The sequence below is a fragment of the Labeo rohita genome, chromosome 15 (genome assembly GCF_022985175.1).
Source record: "Labeo rohita strain BAU-BD-2019 chromosome 15, IGBB_LRoh.1.0, whole genome shotgun sequence".
Classification (NCBI taxonomy): domain Eukaryota; kingdom Metazoa; phylum Chordata; class Actinopteri; order Cypriniformes; family Cyprinidae; genus Labeo; species Labeo rohita.
Genome location: NC_066883.1, coordinates 18249060 through 18268138, shown reverse-complemented (window position 1 = coordinate 18268138; position 19079 = coordinate 18249060). Strand labels below are relative to the sequence as shown.

Here is a 19079-nt window from a genome sequence, read left to right as displayed (position 1 = left end):
TTAGTCCTTTTTTAAATTTGCATTTGGTTAACAATGAACAGATTTGCTTAGATTATTCAAACACGTTTAAGAATAAGCATTTGACTCCTTGTCAATATTTGTGCGGTTGAGGTAAAAAAAGAACTTGTTTTATTTATCCAGTGGGTGGTAGTTGCTAGGAAAGCTGCTCCTTGTTGTGAAATGATCTGTGTGCGTCACCTTTCAAAAATCGAGAGTACATCTGGGAATTTTTTCCCACTTATTTGCACTTTGGTTGCTGGCACACATAAGCTTGTGACTAACAGACTGGGCACTGTCTTTGGCACGGCCATCAGTGAAAAACAACAGCAAGATTAGTACACCAAAGTCTCCGGATTACATAATCTCTAAAATAAAGAAATACAAATCATCTATAACTCGTTTAGCAGGAAGTGAAAATACACCTCACTAATTATCTAGTCCGTTATTGAATCACCAAGTTAGAGGTGTAGCGTTTCAAAAACAATAGCTTTCCTCAACCCATCCTAGTTTATTCCACCTGTGAGAATCCACACCCTCTCAAACATATATACTAAATGCCATATGTCTTTGTTCATGCGTGACACAATCCCAATATGTTTCAAAACTTGGTTTTAAGGCTCTTGATAATGTATGTATCAAAAATTCAAAAAGTGCAATGTTCCACTGCATGTAATTTAGGAAGTTTCTGGAGATTTCATTAATGGTTTCGTGTTCTGTCCCCTCAAATAGCAGGGTTTTTTCCTGCTTTGCATGTCAAGTCACACCTCTGCGCTATTAACAACTGAAAGTAATTAATTATTTTTATGACGTATCCACTACTTACTACAAATTATACTAACACAAATTATAATTTGATTATTTCTGAATGGAATACAAATGTTGAATAATATTCTGACTATTATATTACAGAATAAATATTTATTAAATAATATTTAATAAATATTTGACATGTAGATGAATGAGAGAAAATGTCCTTAGATCTTTTTCACATGCTCACCTATTTATTTACTTCTTAAGATTATAATGTCTTTCAGAATATAATATTTTTATAATGCATTTTAATAGTTTCAGAACAAGTCACAGAAATAAATCATGGCTGTCCGGTAAAAAAGATTTCAAGGTTTATAATTTCAATTTTAATTGAATTTAATAAGTGCTGTATATATTACTTTTTAAAGCTTATCATAAAGAAATTTTACAATGTGGATTTTAATAGCTTAAGATGTTTAAGATTTAAGATACAAAATGTTTTCTTTTTATTTTATTTCATTTTCAGTTTCACTTCCTAATAAAGTTTCCAGGACCTTTAATGTGACCTTTATGTATTTTTTTTATTGTTTGCCTTAATTTTCCCAAAGTCCCAAGTGTCACATAACTTTAACGATCAATACAGTTTGTCTGTCAAAGTAATCTTTGCAAACAACAAAAAAAGTGATTCATTCAGCCACTTTGACACTTCATTGACTTAAGTGAATCACTGTCTACTTATTACAACACAAGAGGAACACACAATATGTCGATCCCAAATTATAGTAGGCTACTCCTCACACCAGTTGCTCAACTTTCAGTACCTTGGTGTGGTAGGACAGGGAGGAGGCAGAGGTGTATAAAAGTGCGCTGTTGTATGATGGGATCAGTGCGCGAGTTTTCTGCGCATGTGCCGGACTAGCTGCTCAGGATGCTGCTGTTGCTACTGTCGCCGCTGCTGCTGCTGCTACAATGCTCGTTAACCAGTGGAGCCACCGATCCGTAAGAACCTTTATGATTATTATCTTCACAAACGCCAGATAACAGAAGGTAGAGTGATGAGGAAAACCGCAGGTCGAGGACCAGACGAATATCTTCCACAATAATAGAAGACACTGATGAAAAGTTTAGGGCAACTGCACTTTTGTGTTCTCACACGCAACAAACAGTAAACAGTTTATTTTTAGATTTACGGTAGAGACACAGTGACGATATGATTTTATATTAAATAATATTATAATATGCTATTAAATGTGTGAGTTAAAGCGATATTAACCTGTCCAACAACTCAGTAACAACATGAAGAGACAGTGTAACCCATACAAACACAAAGCACCATCAGTATCACACATTAAATTAATTAATGCCAAACTAATAACTGAAAGTTGTGCAGGGAATTCTGGCAATGCCCAATAAATGATAAAGCTTTACCATTTATTAGTTTACTATTTAATTATTTACAATATGGGTCTATAATATATAACTACACTACTGGTTAAAAGTTTTAAATAGTTAAAACATTTTGACGCTTTTTTTCTTTTATGCTCACCAAGGCTGTATAAAAAAAAATCAGTAAAAATGGCCATATGAAATATTATTACAATTGAATGGATCTGTTTTCTGTTTGAGTGTATTTTAAAATATAATTTATTCTTTTGATTGCAAAATGAATTATTAGCATCATTACTCCAGTCTTTAGTGTCACATGATCTTTCAGATACCATTCCAATATGCTGATTTGCCACTCAAGAAACATTTTTTTTTTTTTTGTGTTGATAGTGTGATATTGTGATGTACTGCTTAATATTTTTGTAAAATTATTGTGGAATAAAAAACTTTCAGGATTCATTTTTAAACAATTAATACTTCTATTAATATAATAGGACACATTACGTTTATCAAAAGTGTCATTTTGTTATGCCACAAAAAAAGTGAAACGTGTTATTTGTGAAGGATCATGTGACAGACAATTCAGGTTTGAACTAGAAAATAGTTATTTTAAATTGTAATACTATTTCATAATATTACTGTTTTTACTGTATTTTTAATCAAATAAATGCATCTTTCAAAAACATTAAAATTGTAGTTATTCCAAACTTTTTACTGGTAGTCAGAAAGTAAAATATAAATATTATTATTATGCTGTATTTATTTCAAGTATATTGAAACATAACACTATATGTATTGTCTGTTTTTTTTGTTTGTTTGTTTGTTTGTTTGTTTTCTTTTTAAGCTCATTTATTATAGTGCCACATTTATATTGAACCCCTTATATAGATTTCCTTTTTTTATTGCAAGTGAGTCATACCTAAATGAACATTCAAATCACAATTAAAGAAAGTCAGAGTCACTTCCTTAACTGTGCATTAACCCAAAACAACCCTAGGCTCATGCAGCACTAAAGTTATGCTAAAAAACATTTTATTGTCATTATATGGTTTATGCAAGTCTCTGAATGTATTTCTTTGTGTTTTGTCTTCTTTCAGCATATACCTGGTGACAGTCACATCCCAGGCGGTGGGTGGCAGCACAGAGACTCTCTGTGCACATGTCAATGAGCCCAAAGAACCACTGTCTATAGTGGTAACTTTGAGGACTGATGATCGCAACCTGACCATTCTACAGCAGGGCTCCATTAAAAAAAAGATTTCTACAAATGTGTCCGTTTTAAGGTCAGTATACTCAATCTTGTTATGTATGTTGTTATCTATGTTATGGAGGTCATGGCCCTTTCCTGCATCCTGTCTGCACAACTCTTATAAATTTAAAGAGCCTATCCATAATGAGGTATAAAACATAGTTAATATGCAAGTAAAACTTTAAAACTTGCAGCCTTGATGTTGCGTTCAAACCTATAGTCTATAGTCTGTAAGTGGAGTTATACGCTTAATATTTTTTTATTTGTATCTTCCAGGTCCCTGTAGTCACTGTGGAGTCTGTGGCATCCGTCGATGTTGTAATCCGTGGGGACAAATCACTGAACCTGAACAAAACCACTAAGATCCTCATAAATCCCCCTTTTCAAAATCTTCTTTTCATCCAATCAGACAGGCCTATCTACAAGCCTGGGCAAACAAGTAATACATCTCTTTGTAAATTAGTTGTCGGTACTCATTTGTTCATATTAATATGAGCCTGTGAGTCTTTCTGTATCGCATGCTGTATGTGTTAATATTCTGTCTCACGTTTTTTCTTCCCCAGTTAAAATTCGCATTGTGTCTTTGGATTCCAATTTATTGCCTCACAATCAAGTGGTAAATTTAATTTAATTTATGTAAAAATTATTTTATTTTATTCCTTTTTTTTTAACTGAAGTGCATGCAAAATATATGAATGTTCTTTTGATCCAAGTAAAATTATTTTCTTCTGTCTTTCTCTTGCAGTTTCGAACTGTAGAACTCCAGGTAAAATACTTCAAGCAGCCACGACCTGTTTATTGTTTGTTACTTTACTTAAATGAAATTTGATTCTGTATGCTTTTCATTATGTGCCACTGTTGTTTAGGACCCTTATTCAAATCGCATTGGTCAGTGGTTGAATCGGACCACAAGTGTTGGCATTTTGGATTTGTCCTACTCCATGTCTCCAGAAGCTGCTCAGGGTTACTACACGATCAATGCTTGGGATGATAAAAACCAACAAATATCACACGGCTTTGAAATTAAAGAATATGGTCAGAACCAGGATTCAACTTTTGTCAGTCCAATACTAATCAACTTTTAAGAATTTTTTTAAAGTATTTTGTTTCCACATGTATCTTTTAGTTCTTCCAAAATATGAAGTGAACATCGATTTTCCATCTGTTATAACCAACCAGGACAAAGAGGTCACTCTGAAAGTTTGTGCAAAGTAAGAATTTGTAACAAATAATGTTCATTTCCTTATAGAAAATTAAGGTGTATACCTGTGTTTTAATGATATGTTCAGCCTGATAAAATAGTTTTTTCAATATCTTTAGATACACTTATGGCAAGCCTGTGCTGGGGTCTGTGAATGCTGAAGTGTGTGGGCAGAGCTATGGTTACTATTGGAGGAGGAGACCTCTCCCTGAGATGGTTAACGTATGCAAGAAATATACAATGAAGGTGCGTTACTTTCTGCACACACAAAACTGTTTTTGGGCTTGTTATCCTAAAAACACAGTAAACATCTTTAAATATCATCAGGTCCCAATTACAAGAAATAACAAAGATCTGATATTACTGTATTGTATTATGTGTGTATATTTTAGATGCACTCATTATGTGCCACTGTTGTTTAGGACCCTTATTCAAATAGCATTGGCAACTTCCATAATGCTTGTTGCTGCTTTTGGCAGTACACTTCAAGTTAAGGTGTTATAGTAAAAGTTGAAGCCTTTAACCATATTTCAAAAACAATAGAAGTAATTAAAAAATGACATAAAACAATGTATTGCAGTCTTACTTAGTGGGTAAAAAACACTTATATATATATATATATATATATATATATATATATATATTTTTTTTTTTTTTTTTTAAATAATAATTTAAACTAGATTAAAAAAAAGGTTGTCAAGACAAACTTTAAGTTGGCTTGAGAAAGCCAGACCAGAAAGTTTGAAAAAGTTTGAAAAGTTTAAGTTTTAAAAAGTTTTAAGTTTGGATAGTTTTCAGTCTGAAATAGTTTGAAGTTTAAAGTAGTTTTAAAAGGTTAAAGTTTGAAACCTTTTAAATAGATAGAAAATTAACATGTTAGTATGATTCTAACATTAACAACATTAACATTAGCAAGTTACTAGCATGTTGTTAGCACATTTTAACATGATTAGCAAGTAGTTAGCATGTTGTTAGTCTGTTACTATCACGATTAGCATGCTACTAGCATGTTGTTACCATGATTAGCAAGTTGTTAGCATGTTTTTACATAATTATCAAGTTGTTAGCATGTTGGTAGCATGTTTCTAGCATGATTAGCAAGTTACTAACATATTGCTAGCATGATTCTAACATGATTAGCAAGTTGCTAGCATGTTTCTAGCATGATTACCAAGTTGTTAACATGTTGCTAGCATGTTTCTTGCATGATTAGCATGTTGTTAGCATGATTAGTAAGTTACTAGCATGTTTCTAGCATGATTAGCATGTTACTAGCATGTTGTTAGCATGATTAGCAAAGTTACTAGCAGGTTGCTAGCATAATTCTAACATGATAAGCAAGTTGCTAGCTGGTTCCTTGCATAATTAGCATGTTACTAGCATGTTGTTAGCATGACTAGCAGGTTACTAGCATGTTTCTAGCATTATTAGCATGTTACTAGCATGTTTCTAGCATGATTACCAAGTTGTTAACATGTTGCTAGCATGTTTCTTGCATGATTAGCATGTTGTTAGCATTATTAGTAAGTTACTAGCATGTTTCTAGCATGATTATCATGATACTAGCATGTTGTTAACATGATTAGCAAGTTACTAGCACGTTGCTAGCATAATTCTAACATGGTAAGCAAGTTGCTAGCTGGTTGCTTGCATAATTAGCATGTTACTAGCATTTGTTAGCATGATTATCAGGTTACTAGCATGTTTCTAGCATGATTAGCATGTTACTAGCATGTTGTTAGCATGATTAGCAGGTTACTAGCATGTTTCTAGCATGATTAACATGTTATTAGCATGTTGTTAGCATGATTAGCAGGTTACTAGCATGTTTCTAGCATGATTAGCATGTTACTAGCATGTCGTTAGCTTGATTAGCAAGTTACTAGCACATTGCTAGCATGATTCTCAAGCCAACTTAACTGTAAAACATTCAACATTTCATTTAATTGCGATTATTACACGGCTCTCTGGAATGCTTGATTCTGATTGGTCAGTTGAGACATTTGCAGGTTCGTTCTTTTCAAATAATAACCGCTCCAAAGTAATAACGCATAGCCGGTACTACTTGTATGTTTGAAATCCCTCCGCGCCAACAAAGATTACCGTTTGGCGCCATCTTGTGAGAAACACTGGACAACCACAATTAACAATGGAAAAATTCGACATTAATTTTAACATGTACGGTAAAAACAAAACGTTTGAACAGTGGATAGATTCGGACGAATCAAATGACTCCCCAATTAAGACGAAAAAACGAAAATTGAACTACGAAGAACAAACAACGACAAGACACAGAGAGCTTACTGAGACTGAACTTGACAAAATAGAGCATGACAGCTACGAAGCCAACACACAAAAAAATACAGAATGGGCAATAAAACTTCTCAAAGACTGGCTAAAAGAGAAAAAAATGGAGACAGACTACGACAAGTATGAAGCAGAGGATCTTAATAAGGTATTACGATCATTTTATGCATCTGTTCAAAGTGCGAAGGGTCAGATTTATTCAATAGCCAGCTATATGGCCATCAGGACTGGCATTGCCAGATATTTTAAAAAGTTTGATATCCTGAAAAGTCCAACCTTCAACTCCAGCAATGCAGTTTTTAAATCTACAATTAAAGCCATTCGTAAAGCTGGCAAAGACATTAGTCACCATCATCCACCGATCTCACCAGCAGACATGCATCTAATACGAAACTCCGATGTGCTGTCGCCCGACACAGCAACTGGTCTAGTTCGGAAAGTGTGGTTTGATGTACAACTACATCTAGCAAGACGAGGCAGAGAAGGGAACCGAGATTTAAGAAGGGATTCTTTTACCATGAAATGTGACGACAATGGCACCGAATACATTACTCTGTCCCACAATGCAGAGACTAAAAACCACAAAGACCCGAAAGATCCATGTAAAGAAAATTACAGAGGCTGCATCTTCGCTGAACCCAACAACCCTAAGTGTCCTGTTGCTACTTTCAAAAAATACCTGGCACTCTGTCCGTCAGACGCAGACGCATTTTATCTTCATCCACTACGACAAAACCAGGAAACACTGAACAAAAGAACAGTCTGGTACTCTAAAGAGCCGATGGGACATAACTACCTTGCCAAGATGATGCCCACAATCAGCGAAGCAGCTGGCCTCTCACGAAGATACACAAACCACAGTTTAAGAAGCACGGCTGTGCAACTTCTCTCGCGTGCCGGACTGGAAACGAGAGAGATTATGACTGTGACCGGACATAGATGTGAAAGCAGTCTTAAGACTTACTGGACTCCGACCACCGCTGACAGACAGAAATGGAGTAGTATACTCTCATCAAATCCTGACAACAGCTTGGCAAGCAGTAAGTGTTTGTATTAAATATAATATTTATCATAAAATTCAATCACCAACATAGTTTAATGATAAGTTTTTTTTTATTATTTCTATGTTTTTTAGGTGCCATCAACAAAAAGTCCATAGAGAAAACTTTAGCTGACTCTACCAAAAACATCAACTTCAACATCCCCGCTGGGACCACATTTACAATGTCACAGTTCACAATTAATGGAAACGTGCAATTTAATACTTGTAAATAAATAAAATACATCCGTTATTATATATTCATATGTAGATGTTATAAATTGTCTTACTAACATTTGAATGTTAGTCACTATATCGTTTCGCGGAAGGATAAAAATGTTAATTTAAAACAAATATGCCAATAAAATGTTTCAAATTCATATTCATGTCCAGTTTTTTTCCTTATGTGGCAAGTAGCCGTGTAATAAGCGGGATAATGTACAGGCAGCCGGTAGTTATCGCAGAAATAAGCCCCGACAGTGTGATCAGGACCCGACGCGAAGCGGAGCTTACTTAACAGGCAGTTACATTACATTGAGTTGGCACCAATCCCAAATAAGTTGGGAAAAATGTAAGTTAAAACAGAATGCTGTTTACATTTATTTATTTACTTTTTTAACAACATTCCAACTTTTTGGAATTAGGGTTATATAAAGTACATATAGGGGAGAGCAGGGGGGCATATTGCAACATATTTTAGAAGTCTAAATAACCATTGTCTTTTCATTCTTATTCATTCAGACTGACAAGACTGGCTGTGGGTCTCAGGTGATAAATGTGACAGAATTTGGCTTGTCTTCAGGAGGATCTTTCCAAGTGAATTGTAACGTGGAAGAATCTGGAACAGGTGAGAGTGTAAAACAAACGGCTGTTGTGCATTTTTATTCTCCAAAACAGAGTAATGAAACATGGTCTTTTGCTCCTCCAGGGCTGACTATGCAGGGATCTACCTCCGCTGTGTTTACCAGTGATTATGTCAGTGTTCACTTTGAGGACACACCAGATACATACAGGCCTGGCATGGCCTTTAAGGGAAAGGTAACAGCTAGCTTGAGGTCATTAGCTTTGCTATTAATTATTGAGCCATGTTGTGTAAAGGGAGTGTTACTTTTGTTTGTGAGCTAACCATTTAGCTTTTTCTACATGGTTTTTAAACAGGTTGTGGTCACTAATTCACAGTCCAGTGTGATGAAAAATGTGCCGGTGATTCTATATGCACAATATGGTGAAAAAAGTGTCAATATGACGTTGACGACAGACATCAATGGCACTGCCCGTTTCTCCTTTAACACTTCAAGTTGGTCAGAATTACCCGTGGAATTACGGGTTAGTGGTGTTTTGGTTTTCTAACATGATGTTTATGTATGTAATTCAGTATACTGATGATTTGCAAACTTTTTTAGGCCCATCATAAGGAGGGTAAAGAACCGATGGATTTTGAAGCTTATAGATATTATCCATCAGGCTATCACTACGTAAGACCCTTTCACTCCAATAGCAAAAGTTTCCTGATGTTGACGAAGGCTCCAGAGAAGCTCAGCTGTAACAGTGATGCAACAGTGACGGCCAGTTACATCATCAGCAGCAGTGCGCTGAAAACAGGCCAGAAAACGCTGGATTTCTTCTATATTGTATGTTTAACACTAACACTGTTTGTCCATCAATTGCTTGGTCATTTGTTTTGTTGCTCAACAAGGTCTTTTTAAAGAATTGTGATATACAGTACCAGTACCCATATTAGTTATTAGCCAATATTAAATATTTATTTGATTATCTGTGTAGGTTTACATTGGAACCCTAAATTATATATAACTTAGAAATGTAATTGTTTAAACTCATTTTCCCAATTGTTACATTTACATTAATACCCACCACTTACATTTAATTTTAAAAACAAATTGAAAAATAATTTAAATTAAAAAAAATAATTTGAATATCAGTTTATCATACTGTACTGTATATTATAATGTAGGACTGGGTAAAATATATTGATTTCTCGGTTTTAATCGATTCACATTTTGACTTAACAATATCGATTCTTAAATCCCAATTTTTAGTTAATGAATGTAACATTGTAGCGCACCTTCTATACAATAAATCGTTATAAGCTTTGTGCTTTGATACTTTTGATATGCTCAGCTTTCAAATTCAGTCCGTTTTATTACAATAGTGAGACAATTAATACTGTTTTGGTGCTGCTTAATGTGGAGTAACAGATCGCTGTAGCACCTCAGCTCAAGAGAAGCGGCAGCGTGAAGCGCACGTGAACTAATCATCTCCTCCACTTTAAAGGAAAAGTCCACTACCAGAACAACAATTTACAAATAATTTACTCACTCCCTTGTCATCCAAAATGTTCATGTCTTTCTGTCTTCAGTTGTAAAGAAATTATGGTTTTTGAGGAAAGCATTTCAGGATTTTTCTTCATATAGTGGACTTCATTGGTGCCCCTCTCTAAACAATCCCAGCCGAGGAAGAAGGGTCTTATCTAGCGAAACGATCGGTCATTTTTTTTGAAAAATTAAAATATGTATATTTTTTGAGCACAAAAGCTTGTGTAGCTCAGGCTCTGCGATGCACGTCCACGATGCTACGAATTAGTAATGGCTCGTTCTTGAACGATTGTTTCATTTTTTTTTTTTACATTCTTTAATGTGACTCGGGAGGAATGAGTCATCTCGGGGAGTGATTCGTTCAGGTGCGCATGCGTAACATCCTATTAGGTTCTGTACTGCAATTAGTTCACCTGTTTCGAGTCTCCGGGTTTCATTCAGCTTATAGGGCTGTCACATGATGAACGAACGATTCAAACCCGAAAACTTGTCAAATAAGAGGTGAGGTGAGCTAATCATAGATTAAAGTAAACAATCTTTTCCGTTTCTTATAGCGTTATAGTTTTGCCTTGTTTGTAGTGTGATCAACGTTTGTGTAAGCAGTAGATGTGTTAGGGAGTTAACACATAACGTTTTAATTATATTTTGCTAAAATGAACGAAATGACTCGAAAAAAGATTTGTTCATTTTGCTGAACAAGACTCAAGGTCAGAGTTGGTAAAATGACCCGAACTTCCCATCACTACTACGAATCACGTGTAAGTTCATTGTCTGTGTACGTCTTATTTTCTCCTACAACTTGAGAGGAGGACATCGTTGTACCTTTTTGTTTGTAAACTTTCTGAGTCTTTGCGCGTTCTCTTTGTAAACACTGGGTCTGTGGTTCTGCATAACCTTTCGACGTGATTCAATAGTACCTAGCGTCGTGAACGCGCATCCCAGAGCCTGTGCGACACAATCTTTTTGTGCTTAAAAAGTATAAAAAATGTATTTTCCAAAAAAAAATGACAGATCATTTGCTAGATAAGACCCTTCTTCCTCAGCTGGGATCATTTAGAGCCCTTTGAAGCTGCATTTAAACTACATTTTCGAAGTTCAAAATCGGGGTGCCAATGAGAAAAATGAAATGAATGAAAAGCTTTCCATAATTTCTTCACAACCGAAGACAGAAAGACATGAACATTTTGGATGACAAGGGGGTGAGTAAATTATCTGTGAATTGTTGTTCTGGAAGTGGACTTTAATAGCAGTTTCAGTCAGCAGGAAATAGACATGTAAAAACATCAGAATGGCTCAAAATTATTATAATTTTTTTTTTTATGCCAAAAATCATATTAAGTAAAGATCATGTTCCATGAAGATATACTTCCTACCGTAAATATATCAAAATGTAAGTTTTGATTAATAATGTGCATTGCTAAGAACTTCATTTGGAAAACTTTAAAGGCAATTTTCTCAATTTTTTTTTTTTTTTTTTGCACCCTCAGATTCCAAATTTTCAAATAGTTGTATCTTAGCCAAATATTGTCCTATCCTAACAAACCACACATCAATGGAAAGATGATGTAGGAATCTCAGTTTCAAAAAATTGACACTTATGACTGGTTTTGTGGTCCAGGCTCACATTTAAAAAAAAAAAAAATTGTTGGAGATGAAATATGATTGTATAGTTAGACAAAATAGTCATTATGTTGATCATTTATTGCTGCCATAATATGAAAATAATTAGCAAGACTGGACATAATTGTAATACCTGTGGTTTCCTATCTTTTTTAGTAGAGAAAACTTTTTCTTGAAGGTTTCCTAATTCTTGTAGCCATTATCATGAAGTAGAAAAGATTATGAAAAAATCACAATGATAGTGAAGCTGTAGAACTCCACAGCACTACATAAATTGTCATACAATAATTATCTACCTGCACTCCAGGTCTTGTCCAGAGGCAGCATGGTTCAAAATGGTCGTCTGTCTGTGAACACCAGAAAAGGTACACAACTCAACATTAGCAATCACTTTGTTGTCTTATTGTCTAAGTGTATTTTTAAGGTCTGTGTACATTGTGGTTTACCATGCACCTTTTTGTTTCTGCAAATGCTCTCTCTTTCATAAAAGAAAACAAAGGAGAACTGACATTCTTATTGAAGAATACAGCCGGTCTAACTCCATACGCTCAGGTGGTGGTTTACACAGTTCTTCCCAGTGGAGAAACAGTAGCAGACAGTATGGACTTCCCCATTGAAGAATGTTTGCCAAACAAGGTCAGAAAATCCCACATGAAATCTCATTTCAGAACTCAATGTGCCCTTCAAGCTTTTATGTGTGTGTATGTTTTTTTTTTGCCATTAATGTGTGATGAGAGTGTGTCTGTGCTTTTACAGGTGTCCTTAAAGTTCTTGTCTTCCACCGCACTGCCTGGAGAGAAGACATCTTTGAATCTGAAAGCCAGTCCTGGCTCCTTGTGCTCTGTGCGGGCCATTGATCAGAGCGTGCTGCTTTTGAGACCAGAGGCTGAGCTGGATGCAGCCACTGTATGTTAAAGCATAATGTACATTAACAACTTTTTTTTTTAAATTGCCTTGTCACTACTACAGCTCAACATCTGTTATTATTCTACAGGTCCTTGGAATGTTACCAGTCCAGATTTTGTCAGGTTACCCATACAATGTTGAGGAGTGGGAGCCTAACCACTGTCTAAAGCCCTGGGAGATCCCAGCTGAACTTGCGAGGCGCAAGCGCTCCATTCTTCCTATGTATTTCCCTTACTACGTCAACAAAAATGATGTCTACAACATCTTTAGAGTAAGATACAAAACTCTCCCATTTCTTATTTCAGAGGTCCTCCAGTGTCTCACTGTACACTATTCATCTTACACACAGTAACATTTGCTTTTTCCTAGGGAGTTGGAGTCAAAATCGCTACCAACACTGATGTGAAAGCACCTGTTGTTTGTCATCATTATAATACGTTAATGAAAGAATGTAAGTAATTTTAAAATAAAATAAAATAAAAAATTTGGAAATGGCCTTTTTATCTGTTTATATTCACAAACTATCAATTCAAACAGCTATTGTGGATGATAGTGGGCGCATAGACTTGGCTGGGCCAGAGATAGTCCAACCAGTGATGGGGTCTGGTTCAAATATGAAAGGACGTGCTCAGAAGATCCGTGAATCCTTTCCAGAAACCTGGATATGGGACCTTTTATCTGTAGGGTATGTATCTTATACCATGGTATTACTGTAAATACTGTAAACGTTAGAGTCCATTTAATTATGTAGAAAAAAAATAAATAAAATAAAAAAAATTAAGAACTGCTTCATTTAAAAACTTTTTTAAATAATACAAAATTCATATTTTTTTATTCACCAGGAAATCAGGATCTGTAGACGTTGCAAAGACTGTCCCGGACACCATCACTAAATTTGCAGCAGGGGCTTTCTGCACATCTAATTCTGGGTTTGGAGTGGCCCCCAAGACTCATCTCACTGTTTTCAAGCCCTTCTTTGTGAGCCTCGCCCTCCCTTACTCTGTTATCCGTGAGGAGACGTTCACTCTCAAAGCCACTGTATTCAACTACCTCCCCAAATGTATCATGGTAATCCCCCTTAATGTGTTTACTTGTTTGTACTGAAGCGGTTTCCTGTAGTTTGCCACTGTACAAATCTCTGTCTTGTCATAAAGGTGAAGGTCACACTGGCAAACTCACCGCAGTTCACAGCTCAGCCGTGCAGAGGCTGCACTTATACTCAGTGTGTTTGCTCTGAAGAAAGCCAAACCTTCCAGTGGATTGTTACACCCTCTGAACTGGGTAAGCCAGATACTTTTAATTTAGTTTGATTCCCTAAACTGAAAAGCTTATTTTACGTCTAATCATGTTTGTACCAGGGCATGGTATTACACTTATAATAGTAATGTCTTAAAGGGATTGTTTATCTAAACAACGTCATAATTTACTCTCTCAACTCATGTTGTTCCAAACCTGTATGAATTTCTTTCTTTCTTCTGATAAAAAAGACATTTTTAAGAATATTGATAACTAAACACATAACGGAACTCCATGGGAGCCAAAACTGTTTGGTTACCAGCATTCTTGAAAATATCTTAGGGATAGTTCACCCAAAAATGAAAATTCTGTCATTTATTACTCACCCTCATATCAAACCCGCAAGACCTTCATTCATCTTCAGAACACAAATTAAGATATTTCTGATGAAATCCGAGAGTTTTCTGACCCTGCATAGACAACAATGCAACTGACACGTTCAATGCCCAGAAAGGCAGTAAGGACATTGTTAAAGGGTTACTTCACCCCAAAATGAAAGTTTTGTCATTAATCACTTACCTCCATGTCGTTCCAACTCATAAAAGCTTTGTTTGTCTTCGGAACACAATTTAAGATATTTTATTAACCCTTCAGACCTTAATTAGCTTGTTCAGGTGCATTTGATTAGGGTTGAATGGAAACTATGCAGGGCTGCGGCTCTCCAGGACCGGAGTTCGCCACCCCTGTCCTACGTCATCCGATGGAAAGTTTTAAATATGGTTATTTTTCTTACACAAAAGCTTGGAAGAGCCAGGACATTTTTTAATATAACTCCAATTCTATTCTTCTGAAAGAAGAAAGTCATAAACACCTTGGATGGCTTGAGGGTGAGAAAATCATGGGGTAATTTTCATTTTTGGGTGAACTATCCCTTTAAATCCACTGACATTGTATAATGGTGTGTGTGTGTGGGGTTTTTTTACAGGAAAGGTGAACATTACAGTGCGTGCTGAGGCTGTGCAGAGCCGAGAACTGTGTGGCAATGAAGTGGTGACTTTGCCGGACAAAGGCAGAGTTGATGCTGTGATGCAGAGCGTTCTGGTGGAGGTATGTGCTATTCAAAAGCAAAATAAAACACTTGGTGCCAGATTTACTTAATAGGGCAAATTAGCAGTAGAGCACAATTCCATAAAAGTTCCAGTGGGAGGGGAAAATTCTGCGTGCGATTTACTAGCAATGCACACATTAAAGAACACAGACGCAGCCAGATCATTTCCATAATGGCCAGCGCAATCTACCAAGAGCAGCGCAAGTTACTGCCTGCTTTAAAACATGCTTTTATAATGGAGCAAATAGCAAAAACGTTAGTAAATCGTGATGCGTGATTCATTTTAATACTTTACAATAAATTTTGCGTCTGAAAGGGAAACTCCTACAAATGCATCTTATTTTTGTGCAAGGTGAGGCACAAAAATAAGGTGTGTCCACACCTTTTCAGTGTTATGTCTTAATTTTGAGTCTTTAGTAATTCTTGAATTCAGTACTATTTTAATGCTAAAAGACGATTTGTGCTGGCTCAAGCTTTAGTAAATCTGGCCCTTAGTATTTTTAGACAATAGCTATTTGGGTATTTGATTTGAAATTTGCTTCTTGTTTTGCTTTAAAATACAATTGACAGTTATTATTTTTATTTCTCAGGCAGAGGGAACAAAACAGTCAATCACTCAGAATGAACTCATCTGCTTAACAGGTTAGTGGCATTACAGTTGTGTTGTCTGGTAAAAGAAGCATAAATAATAAAGAAAGAATATGAATTATTTCAGCTTTAACAGAAGTTAACATGCTATCATTTACCTATAAAGATAGTAATTTTGACCTTCAATGTGTAAAAATAAGTAAAAATCCTGTTTACATTAATTAATTTACACTGGATATCTATGATGCAAGGTATTGCACTGGATAAATGTTAAAATACATTTCGAAAAAGCCTTTAACAAAAAAAGCTTCCAATTGCAGCTTTTAAACCCTGTGTAGATTCACAGATGAAGAAAATGATTGTCTGTGGTAAAGTACAGCTTGATTTGTACCTGACGTTTTTCCTATATTCCATTAGACCGTCCACAGGAGACATCCGTCTCTCTCACTCTACCCAAAGTGTTTGTCAAGGGTTCTGCCAAAAGCTTCGTCACTGTTCTGGGTAAGCCTAAAAATATGCTCCATAAAATTTCTCCATAAATATAAATATTTAAAATACTCCATAATCAGTAGAATTGCTCTTATTGAGTAGTTTTCAGTTTTTTTTTTAAACATACTGAGGGTTACATTGCTTTTTGGTGCGTAGGTGATCTGATGGGTCGTGCTCTGAAGAACATCGGTGATCTTTTGGCTATGCCGTACGGCTGTGGAGAGCAGAACATGCTGAATTTTGCCCCCAATATCTATATCCTTCAGTACCTGGAGAGCAGCGGGCAGCTCACTCCTGAGATTAAAAAACGAGCCATAACCTTCCTGGAGAGCGGTGAGGAAAACTGTTACAGAGCTATAAATAATATATAGAAATAAAATGTTTTCAATTTTTTTGATGGAAAACAGCAAACATATTAATCTCATATGTATTTATTTATTTTAGTTAAACTCATAAAAAAATATATTAATATATGGACAATTAGTTCAAGCTTTTTTTTGATCATTTGGATTTGACTGATGAATCAATTTGATTTAACTCAATGATAAATCTAGAAACGATGAAACATTGAACTGTGTGTATGTTGCAGGCTACCAGAGAGAGCTGACATACAAGCATGATGACGGATCTTACAGCGCTTTTGGTAGGACTGGTCCTTCTGGTAACACCTGGTGAGTCTGGTACAGAGACAATCAAATCATTTAGAAAAATTCAATAAATCCACAAGGACTTACTGAAAAGTATTAAGGCAGATTTACAGTAGTAAATTATGGGTATTTGAGAGAAATTTCTATTACTTGTGTGTTCAGGCTAACTGCATTTGTGATGAAGTCTTTCGGTGGGGCAAAGAAGTATATATTTATAGATCAGGCCAACATCGACCAGGCAAAGGATTGGCTGAAGCAACACCAGCAGGAGAACGGCTGCTTTGCCTCTGTAGGGACACTCTTCAACAACATGTTAAAGGTGAGGTTCCTCTTAGATCCTGATTTTATGTGGTTTCATCTGGTCTAGCTGGCCTCCCAGCCTGGCCAATCTGGTCTTCAGGTCTGGTCTGGTTTGCTGGTTTAAGGGGGTCAAACAGCTGAAGACTGGCTTGGTCAAGCTAGGAGACCAATTTAGGCAGTTTTTTTTTCTGTCCGTTAAATGAAACACACCCTTCCTCAAGGTTTTATTTGACAGGTGTTGACAGCGCTCATGGACTGAACATTCGTATCTGCTGGGCTTTTCTTTTGCATTCGTTTGCAGGAGGGGCTAATTATGGGATAATCATGTATTATACACTAGGAGTGTGTGTGTGTGTGTTGATTTGTGAGAGTTTGTTGTTTATAGATTTCACTGGTTCAGGCAGGCTACTTAATTCTTGAGGACTATTGGGAGCTCAGGTCCCAGTTTCTTAAATATTACACTGTAGCTTTTTCCTCTAACATAAAATAAGTAATATTAATAGTTGTCTGGTTTTGCAGTTGAAATATCATTGCATCCTTAAAACAAGAAACAAGATATAATATTTACCAAAAGTATGTAAATCAGAATATATGAAAAATATATATCTAAACATTTATTTACTTCATTGGCAAAATTGTTTCAAAGATTTAATGAGTGCTTAAAAATATACATAAGATAACGTTTTTAAAAGTGTGGGTTCATCACTTTTTTTAATAATGAATTTATACTTTTATTCAGCAAGGGTGCATTCAATTGAAAGTGACAGTAAAGACATTAGTAGTGTTTCAAAAACATTAAAATAATGAATAAATGCTGTTTTTTTTTAACTTTGTTACCTTAAAGAATCCTGAAAAAAGCGTCACAGTGTCCACAAAAATATTATGCAACTGTTTTCAGCATTATTTTTAATCATCTTGAGCAGCAAATCAGCATATTTCTGAAGAATTATGTGACACTGAAGTAGTGGACACGGGAGTAATGGCTGATGAAAATTCAGCTTTCCTATCACAGGAATAAATTACATTTTAAAATATATTAAAATAAGAAAAAAACAACATTAATTCACAATATTAATGTTTTGAATGAATACAGCCTTGGTAAGCATATATGACTTCTTTCAAAACAATTAACAACTCTTTAAAAAAAACATTTAATATATTATTTGAAAACTGAAAACTAAATTGATTTTCAAAAACAAAATCTTGTTTTTAGTATATTTAGATGTTAATAATAATCATTAAGAGTGCTGTACAATTAAGTACACTGTACAGTTAAATCTGTTTAACACAATAAAGTAATGCTTAGAGCTACATATAGAATAGAGAAATAAATAGCAAAAGGGGGTCCAAGGCAGTTCAAGGGACCCAGAAACCCTAGTCGTGCCACTGGAAAAAAACTGAGATGACACGAAATGAGACGAGCTCACATGAGAAGCTGTCACGGCGTTGAGTGGGATGAGAAGATGACTTGAGAAGAGCTAATGGAGCGGAGTCATTTATGGATAGGAAACTGCTCTTTAGTCTGGTGGTCCTGGATTTCACACTTTGGAAATGTCTGTTAGATGGCAATAAAGTGAGGAGATTGAAATTCTGAGGGTGGGAAGGATCTTTGATGATCCACTCTTGCATGTCTAAATGTGTTTTTGCCCCGCTTCTGCTTTCCCAGGGTGGTGTCAGTGATGAAGTCACTCTCTCTGCGTACATCACCGCAGCGCTGCTGGAGTTAGGCGTCCCGAAAACTGTGAGTAAAACCCTTTTTATGCCTCCAAAGTGATGAACTCTAGTCACAGATAAATCCAAGTCTAACTCAATACAGATAATGTGACTGATGGAGGATGCAGGCACTAATTAAGTTGTTGGTGTGATTTGTAAGGATGAAATGGTGGTGAACAGCCTTAGATGTCTGAAGGAATCTTCCCG

The 19079-nt window shown here is 35.6% G+C and overlaps 2 protein-coding genes across 2 annotated transcripts in view; both read left to right on the top strand.

The window, feature by feature from the left end:
- The first annotated feature begins 1610 nt into the window (after positions 1–1610).
- The window catches only part of LOC127177478 (alpha-2-macroglobulin-like protein 1), a 56223-nt gene continuing 38754 nt past the window's right edge, over positions 1611–19079 (top strand). Inside the window, 14 exon segments of the mRNA XM_051129769.1 lie at positions 1611–1749; positions 3234–3384; positions 3387–3419; positions 3662–3824; positions 3949–4001; positions 4131–4151; positions 4252–4420; positions 4512–4596; positions 4706–4832; positions 8674–8779; positions 8861–8970; positions 9091–9258; positions 9336–9563; positions 12193–12250. Of these exon segments, the coding sequence (XP_050985726.1) occupies positions 1679–1749; positions 3234–3384; positions 3387–3419; positions 3662–3824; positions 3949–4001; positions 4131–4151; positions 4252–4420; positions 4512–4596; positions 4706–4832; positions 8674–8779; positions 8861–8970; positions 9091–9258; positions 9336–9563; positions 12193–12250 (1543 nt within the window). The 5' untranslated portion in view covers positions 1611–1678.
- LOC127177482 (uncharacterized) lies at positions 6553–8365 on the top strand. Its single transcript, XM_051129774.1, has 2 exons — positions 6553–7933; positions 8029–8365. The coding sequence occupies exons 1-2, from the start codon at positions 6736–6738 to the stop codon at positions 8166–8168; spliced, it is 1338 nt and encodes a 445-aa protein (XP_050985731.1). The 5' UTR covers positions 6553–6735; the 3' UTR covers positions 8169–8365.

What these genes read in the sequence shown, in the direction of transcription:
- LOC127177482 (XM_051129774.1), top strand. Translation starts at nt 6,736, where the DNA reads ATGGAAAAATTCGACATTAATTTTAACATGTACGGTAAAAACAAAACG. An exon ending in TGACAACAGCTTGGCAAGCA is followed by an intron (nt 7,934 to 8,028) that starts GTAAGTGTTTGT and finishes TATGTTTTTTAG; the next exon opens with GTGCCATCAACAAAAAGTCC.